Raw genomic sequence first — 16,076 nt, forward strand, 5'->3', positions numbered from 1 at the left:
AATAACTCACAGTGATCTGAATACAGTCACCTAAAAACTACATCTGAAGACTTAACTACGCATGCCATTGAAGAGAGAATTCCATAGTGAAATGTGGACCAGCTTATTTATACACAATGCAAGGGAAGCAAGGAAAAAGCTATTAGCAGAAATTAAAAATTTGCAACAACCCTTTACAGTAAGATCTTGGTTCATATCTGCTTCCACGAGGTGGTTTGTGTTTTTAACATGCATCACTGAGGTTTATATTTTAAGAGACTTTAAAATGAGGGATGTGGGATTTATTAAATAAATACGAACCTACAGACTTCACTTTTAACTGTTACATGTATTTTCTGTGTGGGCCCATTAGTTAACTCTACACCTCTTATTCAGTCATTTCATTTTGATTCAGCTGCTGCTGAATGAGACTGAAAATGACTCATCTGAGATCAATAATGAATATGATGTATAAAGGGGAGAAAGAGAACCCAGTTATTATTCATCAATAATACAGTATTTCAACACAGATTTGTTCTGTCACCTGCAAATCTCATATCACTAGCTCACTAAGTTTCTCTCAAAGATGGTATGAGACTGTTAATAATCTGGAACACGTTTTCCCTACTCATAGAATCATATGTGTGACATAAAAGTTCAAAAGCTTACCTCAGGAATTTAATTTGCACAGCATTTCTTACTTTGGGGAAAAAGTGTGATACAAGGTCTACAGCAATAAAACATAAAAATGACACTTAAAAGATCAGTTACCCATTTTATCATTGAAGGTCAAAATATTTATATGTCTCCCTATGTCCCTTGAATTTAATTACTTTATAATTCACTTTAGTGGCAGACTGTTCTCTAGTCTTAAACTTGTTTTGTTTTTTTATTTGTACACCTATGTGCAAGGCATTTACAGGAAAAAACTTTTAAGAGCCACTGAAATGAAAATCTAACCATTATCTTGCCCATAAAAGTAGAAAAGGAGTTCATTTTATGTAGAAATATCATGATCATTATCCCATAAAGTTTCATAAGGATAGGGCTTTGTTTATTTCACTGACATATTTCCAGAACCAAAAATAGTGCCTGACACATAGTAGGTGCTCAGTAAACAGTATTGAATGAATGAATGATCCATAACATACCCTGAAGGGTAGCAGAGGAAAGAGGAAATGTCCAAGAATTTATTGAGCCAAGAACTGTCTTCAGTGCCTATTGTGGTCATTGTCATTTAAATATGAAACCAATCAAGTATATATGAAGAATGACTATACATATATAGGTGTGTATATACTTGATATATATGGAATGAAGGTAAGATTTCATTTAGAATTCACTGGGCTTTCTAATGTGAAAAGGAAAGTGTTTCCATGTGTGCATAAATTTGATGTATTTAAGATGTTGGGGGGTGTTTACACACAAAACATTTCTCATTTCCCATGGAATAATTGTAAAAGAAGCATCAACTAAAATATAATCTGATTCTAGAGTAGGTACTCTCAACTCTAGGCTTTTCATTATACTTTCTACCCATAAGTCAATCAGTAAGTCACATAAAAGTAGGCAAACTAAATTAATGACCTGCAGTAGGATTTTTTCCTGGGCTTAGATTTTTCCCTGTATTAGATAACTTCTGAAAACAATATTTTGCCTGATAACATTTAGCCCAATTCTTGCCAACCTCACACCAATGCATTCAATACAACTATGTCCTAATAGTTTTGAAATTGAACAACAACAAAAATCCACACAAACTCATTCCTTGCCTGTATATTGCAGGTTCAGCATTTTCATAATGCATTCTGGTGCTCAGAAACCCATATGGGGAAAACAATATCCAGAATACTAAACTAATAATAATGACGCTGCTGGCTTCCATGTGCTGAGTGGCCATGGTATGCCACGCACCAACTACATGCTTATACATGTACAAATGCTTTTAGTCCTGATAACCAGCATTTCTCCCTTTGAGAGATGAGAAAACTGAGGCTCATAATAACTTGTCCAGGATCAAGTAAGTGATAGAGCCATGATTTAAACGCTCTGTCTGCAGAGTCAGAGATGTTAAGAACTATGATAACGTTGCCTCTTCCAACTTTTATTTGCTTTACCTGATCACCTTCTGACAAAAGTACAAGCACAGTTTTCAAAAGTAATTGTAACAGTAATCAAATTTATACTCAAATGTATGACACTGTTGTTTTTTTTTTTTCTTCCAAAGAGAAAAGATATATGACAACTTTCCATGGGGGGAAGATTGTCCAGGCCCACAAACACATTAACTTAGTGAGAATCCAGCCCAATTCCAGCTGTGCTGCCTGCTGGTTTCCGATCTGGCTACTTGAGGTTAAAAAAAAGAAAAAGTCATCTACAAAGCATGTCACCTAGTTCAATGTATTAGCACCAATATCCTATACTGAAGCAAGTCAAGAGGTGTCTCATTTGTGGAACCAGAGATGACTGCAAGATTCTCTGTACCTGCTGAAAGTTCAATGGAGAGGCCGGCTCCTCATAGAAATGATACAAGCACCCTGCCTCTTCCCCAAGGCTTAGCCCTCACCCTGGACTCTGGGCTTTAGAGCATAGTAAATGGTCAAAGCACAAGTTCAGGAATCAAACAGTCTGGGTTCCAATCCTGACCCTACCACTTACTATGTGAACTTGTACAAGGTTTTTTAACCTCTAAGCCTCAGTTTCTTCATAGCAATGGGAGTTACAATATCTACCCTAAAAGAGATACCACAGTGGTTAGATAGAATAACATATGGGACATGCTAGCCCCCTTTCTGGTACATAGTAGTTGGATAATAGAAAGTTTTCTTCCCCCTCCTGAGGGAACTTCTCACCGGTGCTCTGGAACTGGCTGACACTGGTTTGGAAGAGCTATTAAATTTTTAGGAATTTTACAAGTCACATACTTAAAAAACAGTGATTATTAAAAGTTAAAGTAAATAAACTTAAAATTAAATATGTCATATTTTAAACAAGGTACTAAATATTCAAAGCTCATTACTCTTGAGTTGGCTTTTGCTTCACTTTGCTATTGTCTATGCTTTCGAGGTTATTTATGTCTATTGCATCTGTCTGATAGAGACATGGCATCATGGCAGACTATGACACAGCTCTCACAACTCTGTGGTCAGTGAAGTCACACTCGTGGCTTGAAATCAGCCACAGTAGGAGTATTTACATTAGCAAACACTACAAATCAGGAGTCCCTTTCTTTAGAGAGCCAGTTATTAAACAATTAGCAGCACACCACAGGAATTCATATTTCATCTTACCCTTTCTGCTCCAGCGTGATTTATCTCTCCTCTCTACAGGTTATCTAAGAATACACACACACACACACACACGCACACACACACACGTCTGAAAAGAAAAACCTCTCTCCCACTAACAACCTTTTCTCCATTTCTTCATTGGCAAATTTATCGAAAATGTTCCATCTATGTTAATTTCCAACATTTCTTTATCATCCACTCATCAACTGATCCATGTCACAAACATTTAAGCAGCTGCTATTGGCCAGACACTGTGACAGGAGCTGGCAACACATCTGTGAGACACCCTGGCATAAACCTGCCCTAACCGAGTTCATAGTCACATGGCAGCCTAGCTTCTGTCTCACCTTGAACATCTCCAGTGATCTCTGTACTCATTTTCCTCCACTCTTTAGCCTCCATTTTAAAAATTCACAATTTCCCCAATTATTTCACCTTCTTTTCCTCCATGGCCCTCAATAAAAATGTGAAGATTTTCTCAATGTTTTAACCCTTTATTACTCTTCCCTTTTCCTCAGGAATTTCATGGATTACTGTGATTTTATTCTCTCCCCAACCCCCGGAAAACCTATTACTCCCCTAATTTTTCCACTTAGTAACTAATGCCACCATCTACCCACCTGGTTAAGCCAGAAACTTGGAAATCCTTGTTTCCTTCCTTTCCCTCTGCCCGTAATCACAAACATTAACGAGTCCTGTTGGGTCTGTATCAGAAATGTATCTCAAATCCACCTCATCTCTTCATTGCAGTTTCCATGACTCTCAGCTAAGACCCCTTTTCCCTCACTCAGCTTGTGTGAAAGCCTCCTAACCCTTTTCCCTCCTTCATGATTGCCCCCAACAGCCTGCACCACAAAGAGACAAGAAGGAATGTTTCTAAAATAAATGTAATCATGTCTGTCTATACTTAAAAAATAAAAATAAAAATAAAAAAACTCCAGCATCTTCCCATTCCCCTAGAATAAAACCCAAACCTGCTTCCACAGCCAGCACATCCCTTCACCTGTGCCCTGCCCCCTCCCTGCCCTCCCCACTTTTCCTCCCAATTTGCTCATGACCGTCAAGCCTGGAACCCTCTGCCAGATCCTTGCACATATTCACTGGCTCCTCTCCTCATTCAGGAGGATTCAGAAGCCTTCCCTGGCCAACCAACCCAAATGCCCCCAGGCTGAGGCATCGCTCCCATCACATCCTGCCTTACTCTCTTCTTAGCACTCTCATTGTTCATTCAGTGTTGATTATTTTTGTCTACATTCCTCTACTAGAAGGAAAGCTACATAGGAGCAAGGACCTTGTCTTTCTTATTTACCAGGACACTCCTGGTGCCTTGAACATGCACTTGTCAGCCACTCAACAGATATTTATTGATGAATGAACAAAAGATGAATGAATGGGGCAAGATAAAAAAACAAACACAGGCAAAGGCAAGAATAATTGGAAACAAAGACTGCAGAAAGAGGGAGTTTTAAGGGACTACACAGAAGAGTAACAACAGCAATCTGAAGTGGTAAAGTGCTAATCCTATGAATGGAATTTCCATATGTTAAAATAATTTGAGGTCATTAGGCTAAGGTGACTCCGGCACCCTGCATCCCTACATCAGCAGAGAAACCCAACTCAGTGTAAATGGTAAAATGAAACCAAGCTTAACCACCAACTAACCTGTAACTAGGGACTTTCCACTGGAATGATCCACATAGGGCTACTACTACCCTTTAACCAATCAAATATTTCCTTTGCTCTGTTTCTGCATTTGCCCTATAAAAGCTTCCCCACACCCTGCCCCAGCAGGGGAGCCCCAAACCACCGACAGTCTGGAGCTGCCCAATTCATTCATCACTTTCTGCTCAAATAAACTCTGTAGCTTTTGAATGTGCCTAAGTTTATCTTTTAACATATATCTGTTATATTCTGACTTGCCCATGGCCTGAGATATTTTAGAGACAAACTAATTTAGTGAGCAACACCTGTGCTGATAAATCCATGCTAATTTTCAAGGCTAGGTCAAAATATTTAAAAAAAAGAAGAAGAAGAAAAGAAAGACAGTCAAATGCCGTAAAGATTTTTATACATCTTCAAAAACATTTCAGAAAGGAAGAGTCCTCTGGGTTTCCTCTCATATTTGGACTACAATAAATTCAGATCAAACACAAAGAGCAGACAGAGGCAGGAGAAGGGGAGGGAGAACGTTCTCCTACCCCAGGAAACGGAGGGCGCCCATCTTCTGAAGTCTGAGGTTGCACAGACCCACACCTCATCACAGGCAGGCAGCAGGGCTTCCACTTGCTTCCTCTAACTCCTCCTTTCTTATCCATTGTAATACAGGGGAGGAAGGGAGAGAAATGGGGACAGAAAGAAGGGGGTAAGGAGGGAAGCATGAAGAGAGGGAGGTCACAGTGTGCTGACTCAGTGCTTCACTTCCCTAGGCATCCCAGGCTGCACTAGGTGATGCTGGACATTGAAAACATGCAGGGACCAAGAAACCCAGCCCAGTACCTCATCATGGACCACACAGCTCGTGGGGACACTGGGAATCCACTGCTCTTGGGTTCTGGTGGCAGTGGAGAGTGGCAGCCACCCCAAGATCCTGTGTGAGGGAACCGCTGCTGCTTCCCATTCTCCCGGTGAGGATGGCCTGGCAGTGAGGAGGGCTGGGGGCTCCCGGGCTGCTGTGGGCTGCATGGACAGAGGGCCCCATTGCTCCTGTTGTTCATGGAATTGAGGGAAAACAAAGTCAACCAGAATGACAAGGCTTGCAACAACCAATAGCAGTACCTTGCCCCACCCACAAGTCTTGCTTCCTGGAAACAACCATTCTCAAGTCTTTAGCTCTTGTGTTTCTGATATTTACTGCCATATTATTAAAAGAACATAATTACAGTTTTAGAACTTATCGTATTGACTTACTATAGAACACTGTAACTCAGACTTTGTTAGATGGCCACCAACACACACACACACACACACACACTTACACACACACTTCTTCACCCCTCACCCTCCAAACAGGTTTCTCTCAGAATATTTGGTTGAAGTGGTATTAAGGATTTACATTATTATATTCTTGTAAGATATTGCTCATAGCTGAACCATCCAATTTTTAATTACATTTTTTTCTATTATGAATTCTCTGAGATATAATTCATAACCACTAGATGGGCAAAAATTTAAACATCTGATACTACCAAGGGATGGTCAGAAAGTGAAACAAAGAGGATTCTCATTCCTGCTAGAACCATTTCAGGAGCAATGTCTCGGGATGTAATGCAGTCAACATGCATCTATCCTTTGCCCAGCAACTACACTTCCACGGGTATGCCTGAAAGAAAGCTTCATGTATTTGCACAAGAATATAGGCACAGAGATTTCATTGCAGCATAGTTTATAACAGCAAAAATGTGGAAATAATCTAAATTCCAAATCCAGAAAAATGGATAATGATAATTAAATACTATACAGCAGTTAAGATAAATGAAATATAGCTACATATATCAACATTGATATATCGCAAAAGCCCAATGGTAAGTGAAAAAAAAAGCAAATGATAGCATTTATGCAAAGTTTGAAAATATGTAAAACAATACTTTTCTATTCACTGGTATATGTGCATATGAAGTAAAGTCCTAGAAACAATCATGGAAATGAAAAATGTCAAATTCGGGATTGTGATTCCCTCTGGAGAGAGAGGATAAGGACTGTGGACAGGGAATGTTATTTTCTACATGTTGGGAATTGTATCCTGAATTTTCACAAAAGAAAGATAACTTCCAGGAGCTGATCTTTCACTGAAAATCTTTCCTCCTAAAGATGATGTCAAATAGAAGAAATCTCATTCCATCCATGTGTGCCAATCTTAAAATTTAGGAATAAATTGCACTTGTAGGAAAGTACTTGCAATGTTTTGTTTCTATTACTGTTTCTTTCCTGCTTCCTGAATCATACAGTGAAAGATCTCAAGAACCACCTAGTGCTAAGATGTTTATTCCAAGTCAGCAGATAAAGTAGGGACTGGGGAGTAGACCTCTAGGTGCTTGTGTAAAACTCTGTGTATATGTGCATTCCTCTGGGGACACAACTTTGTGAAATTCTCAAGAGTCCACGACTCCCCTGATATTCAGAACCTCTGAGTTGGGTAACTCTCATAATGCCTGAGCAGCAGATGTCCTGCGAGGTCTCCTGAGTCCCTGTCATATGTTCCTCCCTGGAGGCAATGGTGCTCCCGGCCAACCCTGTGAATCTGGAGCCACATGGACATGGGTCCAAATCCTGGCTCCACTTGGGCTGGCTGACTGTGGGGAGGATCCTTTCTGTGCCTCTGTTTTCTCCTTTGTGAAATGAGGATAAAGACTGTTGCAAGCAAGTGACATGGCACAGTGCCAGCACAGGGCCAACCCTTAGGTGATATTAACCATTTTTGGCCAGGTCTCCATGTTACAGCCTTTGGTTCCTTCCTACCACTTTTTACAACTGTAATCAATCACTCATTGAATTATTTACATAATGTCTCCACCAACATCTTACATGCTCTTTGCAGGAAGAAACCGTATTTGTCTTGCTCTTGGTTAGGCAGAATGAGTACGTGTTGAATGGGTGGATAAAAGCATGAAGAAAAGAATGAATGCCTCCACTTAGGCTGCACTGCTGGATATGAAAGCTAATTTTTTTTTTTTTTTTTTTTGAGACGGAGTCTCACTGTGTCACCAGGCTGGAGTGCAGTGGCGCAAACTCAGCTCACTGCCATGTCCAACTCCCTGGTTCAAGCGATTCTCCTGCCTCAACCTCCTGAGTAGCTGGGATTACAGGCACATGCCACCATGCCCAGCTAATTTTTGTATTTTTAGTGGAGACAGGGTTTTACCATGTTGACCAGGATAGTCTTGATCTTCTGTCCTTGTGATCTGCCCGCCTTGGCCTTCTAAAGTGCTGGGATTACAGGCGTGAGCCACGGTGCCCAGCCTAAAAGTTTCTTAAAACAAAACAAAACAAAAAAGACCCAGACGGAGCTGTGGGATTTATATCAGCAGTATTATTTCTCCCAAAGAATTTCTAGCCGTTTAGTATGATGAAGGTAAAGAAAGAAAAGAGACAATTATCCCTTTTGAAAAAGGCCTGGCTCAACAGTTACTACATGAAGAAGAAAGAAAGAGGTGTAGGCACCAGTGGCCTGGAGAGTCCCAAGATCAGAGAAGACATGACTTTCATGACAATAGTAAAATATTAGCTCTGGACTGGACCACATGAGACAGTGCGTCTTCAGTCAGCTGTCTTATCTTTTTGCTGTCAGTGAGGCATAGCAGAAAGAAGTTAAGAGGTTGAGACAAGGTAGATGCAAAAAGAAAGTGGAAAAAGGGTTTACAGGTTGTTCCCTAAAAAGTAAGTTGGGCAATGCAATTACTCCCACTGGTCAGAGGATATGGAGGAAAGGCATCCTCATATAGACCAAAGGGAGGGCCTCTGGCTCACGGTTTTCTTGGCATGAGTTTGGGTGAAAGTAATTATTTGGCTCCATGTTTTTATAAGTCTCTGCAATTTACTGAGAGCCAACAAGCACTACACTCTTTTTAAATTATCCCCAACTATCACACTTCCGGGCAGGAGGCTGATCGGAATTTCCTGACTCATCTCAGTTTGTTGCCACTCAATATCACTGCTCTTATCTTTATGTCAAGAAGTATAAAGAGGTAGGAAATGAGATTTAAAAAGCAGGATTTTTTTCAGATAAAATTCTTCATTTGATAAGGCAGGGGAATAAATTAGCCACATCTTTTAAAAGTTTAAAAGTAAGGACCTTATAATTACTGAAAAATGGGGTCTGCTTGTAAAATTACTGGTAATTACGGATTTGATGGGGAAGAAAATTATAGTATGTGCTTGAACTTTTAATATGCCTTAGTGATTCTTAGCGTCTATAAGCCACAACATAAAATGAGTGTGCCTTAAATTTTTTAAATAAATTAGGCTACTAAATAAGGTTGTTCATTAATTTGAATATGACGTGTATACCTGTATTGTGTAGACTGGCTCTTTGTGGAATTTCAATGGGTGCCTCCTAAAACTCTTAGTTAATAGCATTGTTAGAAGAGCAGGACAAGGGGCTCTTTGATGGATAACCCTCAGGCAAATGCAGGAATTCTAAGCAAGCTGTGAAAAACTGTTACCATTTGCAATCACTATTTTTATGAATCAAGATTTTCTCAGCAGCATGCAACCAAAACAAAACAGCAATATAAACTTCCAATTAACATAGATACTTTCCAATTCCAAATTTGGGGCTCACGAAAACTTCATAGTCCTCAATGATTTATATAAAAGTGTGAAGGATTTTAACATATATAATGCACTTATCTTAATGAAATAAGCCTTGTTGATTATGTGACAGTCTAAGGTGAGATGACATTTAATAAAGTGTTATACTTATATTTTTTAAATGGAAGATTGGAAACTATTGTTTTAAGTAATTCTTCTCTGCCCATGACACACCATTTGATATCAAAACTTTAAAATGACTTACGACTTGTCTTCCTTGTTGGAAAGGGAAAAGAGGTCATAAACCAAGCACACTCCAAACACCGTGATGCCTGTCTCTTTCACCAGCATCGCACAGGTCCCCAGAAACAAACTGAACAGCAAGAAGAAGGGAGACACCGTGGAAGGGAAGCTTTCCCCAACACAGCCCTGATCCAGACTCCTGAAAAACAAGTTGGAGATTCTTTTAATCTAAGCAAGAATGTGGTCTGCTAAGAAATACCACCTCTTAAAGATAAGAGCTAATGTCAATTTCATTGTATTCTAAGAAATTAAGCAGGTGAGTAGAGATTTCTTAAAGAGACTTCATCCCCACAATACTGAATTTGGTACTTAAATTGCAGTATACACAGACTATGGTATGTAACAAATGAACACCAAAAAGCCATTTAAAATTCTACCAGAGAGACATACTTAGTCACATGAAAAGAGGTTTAAGTGAATACATTCTAAGTGAATAATCGAGTTACTAAACTATATGCAGAAGCTCAGGAGCCAGGTTCCCTGGGTTCCCTGCTAACCACAGCAGTTAATTAATAGGGTAATATGGGGCAAGTTACTTTACTTCTTGGTGCTTCAGTTTCCTTATGTGTGAAAAGGGATTACGGCGTTGTAGGGGGGATTAAACGAATGACTTGTCACACATCAAGTGTATATCACCATTATCATTATGGTAGTGAAGTATTTTATGTGCTTCCATACATAAAACAAAGTTACCAGTGGATATACATGCCAAAATATAATAAGCATTTCTCTCTGGGATGAAAATACAATGATTTTAACCTTTTTTTTCTTTTGGCTAAATTCATTCAGCCAAAATTTTTAAATTCATTTTCTATGAGCATACCTTAGGTAAAGTTTATTTTTTTCTCAGTTTAATTTCCAACAAGGATTTTCAAAATCTCTCTGGTGCTGTTAAGCCTTTGTTTCACCTTGTAAAACAGAGCTGGCCCCCTACCAAGAAACATCACTGTTCCCTTCAACAGGTACCACACCTATTGGCTCCTATTCCATGGAAGTAAAGGCCAATATTTCTGTAGTTGAGACACCTTCTCCTTAGTGTTATGTCTTAGAACAACTGCATAAAATTATACACAGGATTTGTAGTGGATAGGCATTTATTTCTATTGAGTTGGTCTATAGCTCAAATTTCTGAAAGTGAGAATGGCATGCAAAACCAATCTGTAATAACATGGCTCATTATCATACAGATATGGATACACTGCAGGCCTAATCATGCCCCCAAACATATGAACCACACAGAACAGGCCTAGAGAACAAATTTAAACTCCAAAGCAATTATTACTTATATTCTAATGCCAGAGTAAACAAGAAACAATTAATTGTTAAATTTTGGCTTATATCTTCAGGTTTCATGACACCACATCATACAATCAAGAATGTAGTAGGAAGTTACAAAGCCAGGATCAGAAGAAGACTTACATTATGCTAAGAAAATGTTCTACCTTTTAAACAAAACAAAACTTCCTAAGACTTAATTCATTTCATCATTGACCCAAGGTCTAAATTGGTTTGTAACAGGTTTCTCAATCTTAGCCCTACTGGCATTTTCTGCCAGATAATTCTTTGTTGTAGGGACTGTCCTGTGCATTGCAGAATGTCTGTTCAGCAACATCTTTGGCTTCTACGCCGTAAATGCCATGAGCACCTCTTCAGTTGTGACAACCAAAAATGTCTGCAGATATTGCCAAATGTCTCGTGCAGGTAGAAGAGGTAATGGCTAGGAGGAGGAGGGAAATCACCCCTAATTAAGAGCCACTGGTTTAGAACAGTGTTCCTCAGTCACTGGGTTTTGTAAGACTATAGGTCAATGAACTGATCCAAAGATCAGGGCCACCAAATGCTTAATCAGGCATCTCTCCATGAAACTGAGCAACATGGTTGACCTGCCCCCTTTTTCCAGGTTGTATGAGTCTGTTTTCATGCTGCTGATAAAGACATACCGGAGACTGGGCCATTTACAAAAGAAAGAGGTTTATTGAACTCACACTTTCACATGGCTGGGGAGGCCTCACAATCATGATAGAAGGCAAGGAGAAGCAAGTCACGTCTTATATAGACAGCACCAGGCAAAAAGAGCTTGTGCAGGGAATCTCCCATTTTTAAAACCATCAGATCTCGTGAGACTTATTCACTATCACAAGAATAGCATGGGGAAGATCCGCCCCCATGATTTAATTGCCTCACACTAGGTTCGTTCCACAACACGTGGGAATTGTGGGAGTTACAATTCAAGATGACATTTGGGTGAGGACATAGCCAAACCATATTACAGACCATGCTCTGAGCTGCCCCCATCAACATTCTCTTTTTAATCCACTCCTTTTGCTATATGGACATGACGTGACTCAGAGGAGAATCTGATTGGTTTAGGGTAAAGGTGCAATACAATGAGAAATTATTTTAAGGCTTTTCAGTTTCCCAATGCAAAACACTTCTATCTTTTGATGAAACTATATGTAAATTGGAAAACTACAGTCAAGAAACACTACTTTATACTCAGCTTTGTCATGTTAAGCTCTGAGTTACTTTGGTGAGGCTAACAAAGAGAAAAAAATTAGGACCAAAATGAAAAGGAAAAATTAAGCAAATCATAGTCAAATAAAAGAGAACATTGTATCAAATACATTTTGGCTTAGAGCTAAAATTCCAAATTCAATTCTCAGTAAGAAACTACAAGTAAAAGGAATGAATAAGCAAGCACTTGGGTTCTCAGCACTGGGAAAGCAATCCCTTTAAGGTGCTACAGTGTGGTTCAGAATTGGGTTGAAACAGAAACGGCCCAGCACTGGATAAAGAGAGAGTTTCTTATTCCTGGTCCCTGGAAAGCTTGCTGAGTATTTCACAACCAGAAGCCTCTCTCCTCTCAGACACATGCTCACAGTCTACACACATGGCACAGTTGCAATCACAGTGAAGGGCACTCTTAGCCACACATACCTGTTGTAGGAGAGAAAGGCCAAAAGAAACAGCAGACACGCTAACACGTCAGCTCTGCCAACGATCCCAGCCACCTTGGAAGTTAAAATAATAAAAAATGAAAACCTCAGACAATTACTTTCAGAAAACCATTACACAAATACATTACAGAAATATATTTGCCGTTAGATAAATGAAAGATATAATAACATAGAAAACTCACGGTTCTTCAAGTTCTGATCTATGACTAAGCACCTCTGATTATCAAATATATTTAATAACGAGTTTATGTCAGGAAAAAAGAGAATTGAAAGGGCAAGATTTCCACACTTTATTTTTAAGCTCTCTTCTTAGAGTGTCAATTCACAGCATCAAAATTTATTCATTTATTAATTTATTCAAAAGAAATTTTGAGCAATATTTGAAAGTCAGACACTGTGTCCTTCTGTGTACCATAATGCTAATGGAGCAGACAATATTTTTAGAGAATTAGAAAAAAGTAAGTTGAGAATCAATACTTTTAACAAAAATGGGGCCGGGCAGGATGGCTCACATCTGTAATCTCAGCACTTTGGGAGACCGAGGCTGGCAAATCACTTGAGTTAAGGAGTTCAAGACCAGCCTGGGCAACATGGCAAAACCCCATGTCTACAAAAATATACAAAAATTAGCCATGCATGATGGCATATGCCTGTAGTTCCAGCTACTCAGGAGGGTGAGGTGGGAGGACTGCTTGAGCCATGGAGGTCAAGGCTGCAGTGAGCTGTGATCGTGCCACTGCAATCAGCCTGTGTGACACAGTGGACCCTGTCTCAAAAAATTAAAAAAAAAAAAAACAAGAAAGGGAATGAGTTTGAACTGATGATTGCTATATGTGAGTATATGTGTGTGCAAGTGTGTATATGTACATGTGTGCATATTTTTCTTAGTTCTATCACTGAAAGGGCCTATAAACATAAAACCTCAGTAGCAATGGGTCATCTTGGCACTAACCACAAACTATTTCTCCACAAAAGAGAACACCAGCTCCTTGGAAAACTGGCTGATACCAGGGCTGAGGCTGAGAAAATTCAAGAGGAGCTTGGATCATCTCATGTCAGAAAGTAAGAAAATGCTTATAAAATGACAGTCAAAAGGGCATAGAAGCCAGCAACAAGGGGCTCCCACCAAACAAACTTAAGGCAATTTGAATATTAAAATAAATGAGTACAATAATATATTATAAACCATTGAAAATGAAATCCATGAGTCCATACTAATAATAAATACAGCTATGCATTGAATAATGACATTCAGGTCAACAACAAGCCACATATATGATGGTGGTCCCACAAGATTATAATACCATATTTCTATCGTACCTTTTCTATGTCTGATATGTTGAGATACACAAATACTTACCATTGTGTTACAGTTGCCTACAGTATTCAGTACAGTAGCCTAAGAGCAATAGGCCATACCATCTAGGTTTGTGTAAGTATACTCTATGATGTTTGCACAATGACAAAATCACCTAACAACTCATTCTCAGAACATGTCCCCATTGTTAAGCAATGCGTAATTGTATATATATAAATGAATGAATGGATACATATAAATGTACCTACATACATACAGCAAGCAAGTGAATGGGAAAGAAAGGAGACCTCTTCCTTCATTAAAAAACCAGTTAATGAATGTGAAGGGAGCAGTGGAGTTGGAAAATAACCATTTTGCTGCCAGAAGAGTGAAGACTGGAGCAAGCAAGAAACATCAAAAACATCAGTGGATGCTAAACCTAGGGCATGAAAGTTTTTGAGGTGCAAAGTATTAGCAGAACTTCAAAGTGTCTATTTACTAATTATTAGATGAAAATATTTAAAAAGAGCACTATGGAAAAAATGCATTATATTGCACTATGTCTTAACTGTGGAATACAATTAAAATCACCATTCCTGAAGGAACCATCATAACCATCATTTATGCAGTATTCTAGAAGGGACATATAACCTGAATAGAATCACGAGAAAACATGAAACTCAAGATGAGGAACATTTGATAAAAATACAAATAAATATATATTACAGTAACAAATTATAAATTTTACGTGTAGCAATATTTTGTAACATTACATTTTATTGCATATTACTTTATTCTAATTTACATTACACCATGATTCATAATTATAACCCATTATAATCTAATCAAGTATAATATTGTATATATTTTTATATATTATATGTATAATGCATTACCCATATAATATGCATATATTTTATATATTACTTACACATTATTCATTCTTCATTTGCACATAACTACATATCATACAGTATTTATATATCATGTATTTTTAATATAATATGCTATATCTATATTATATGTAGTATATATGTTATAAATTGATAACATTAAGTATTACTTATTTATATTACAGTTATAGAATATATTATAACCATATATTGCAATACAACATGTTAATAACATTTGTTATTTTACATGTTCTAATATAAATTCTAAATTATATTATAATCTATAAATTATATTACAGAAAGACAATGAAGACTGTTTCAAACTAAAGGAGACTAATGAAGACTAGAGAAAATATACAACTAAATTATTAAAGTATAAAGGGGTATGAATTGTTCAACCTGCTGTCAAATGCTTCAGAAAATAAATAACATTTTTATATATTGAGAGAGAAAGAGAGGAAGGTGATAAAACAAATGTGGGAAAATGTGGAAAATTTATGAATCTGGACAGGGAGTGTACAGTTATTCTCCATATTTTTTAAGTTTGAAATTATTTCAAAAAATGCATTACTCCAGAAAAAGACTGAAATGGAAGAGGGGTGGGTAACAGATGACTCTACAAATTTTCACACTATTTTGCTACATAAGATATCTATGCATTTTTCTCTCTTTTTTTTTAAATCCAAGAAATAAAAGAGTCAAGAGAAAAATGGGATATAGATTTTTAAAGATGCTCCAAAGAACAGGTACCATAAGAGGTGAATCATGAGGAACATTTCAAAAGGATTGACATTTCAGTCACAGGAACAGTATCACCCACATCACGGAAGACCCAAGATCTATGGTGTGTTAAATAATCAATCAACAATTAATAGTAGGAAACAGTTTTCTGGGAAATATACCTGTCAGCATCCTTATGCAATGAGCACGCTTTGCAGCCATGAAGGAGAGGCAGTAAACAAGCATGGAGGTGGCCGGACACGGTGGCTCATGCCACGCCTGTCATGCCAGTACTTTGGGAGACCGAAGTGGACAGATCCGTTGAGCTCAGGAGTTCAAGACCAACCTGGGCAACATGGAGAAACCCTGTCTCTACCAAAAATACAAACGA

The 16,076-nt window shown here is 38.2% G+C and overlaps 1 protein-coding gene across 2 annotated transcripts in view; it reads right to left on the reverse strand.

Moving 5' to 3' along the window:
• Positions 1–16,076, reverse strand: part of TMTC1 (transmembrane O-mannosyltransferase targeting cadherins 1) — a 292,296-nt gene that overhangs the window by 253,145 nt on the left and 23,075 nt on the right. For both annotated transcript variants that reach the window (XM_023209004.2, XM_023209003.2), the window contains exons 3-5: positions 12,756–12,829; positions 9,781–9,957; positions 5,766–5,972 (exon numbers count right to left, since the gene is read on the reverse strand). In XM_023209004.2, coding sequence (XP_023064772.1) covers positions 5,766–5,972; positions 9,781–9,957; positions 12,756–12,829 — 458 coding nt within the window. The remainder of the gene's footprint in view (positions 1–5,765; positions 5,973–9,780; positions 9,958–12,755; positions 12,830–16,076) is intronic.

This window comes from Piliocolobus tephrosceles, chromosome 10 (genome assembly GCF_002776525.5).
Source record: "Piliocolobus tephrosceles isolate RC106 chromosome 10, ASM277652v3, whole genome shotgun sequence".
NCBI lineage: Eukaryota > Metazoa > Chordata > Mammalia > Primates > Cercopithecidae > Piliocolobus > Piliocolobus tephrosceles.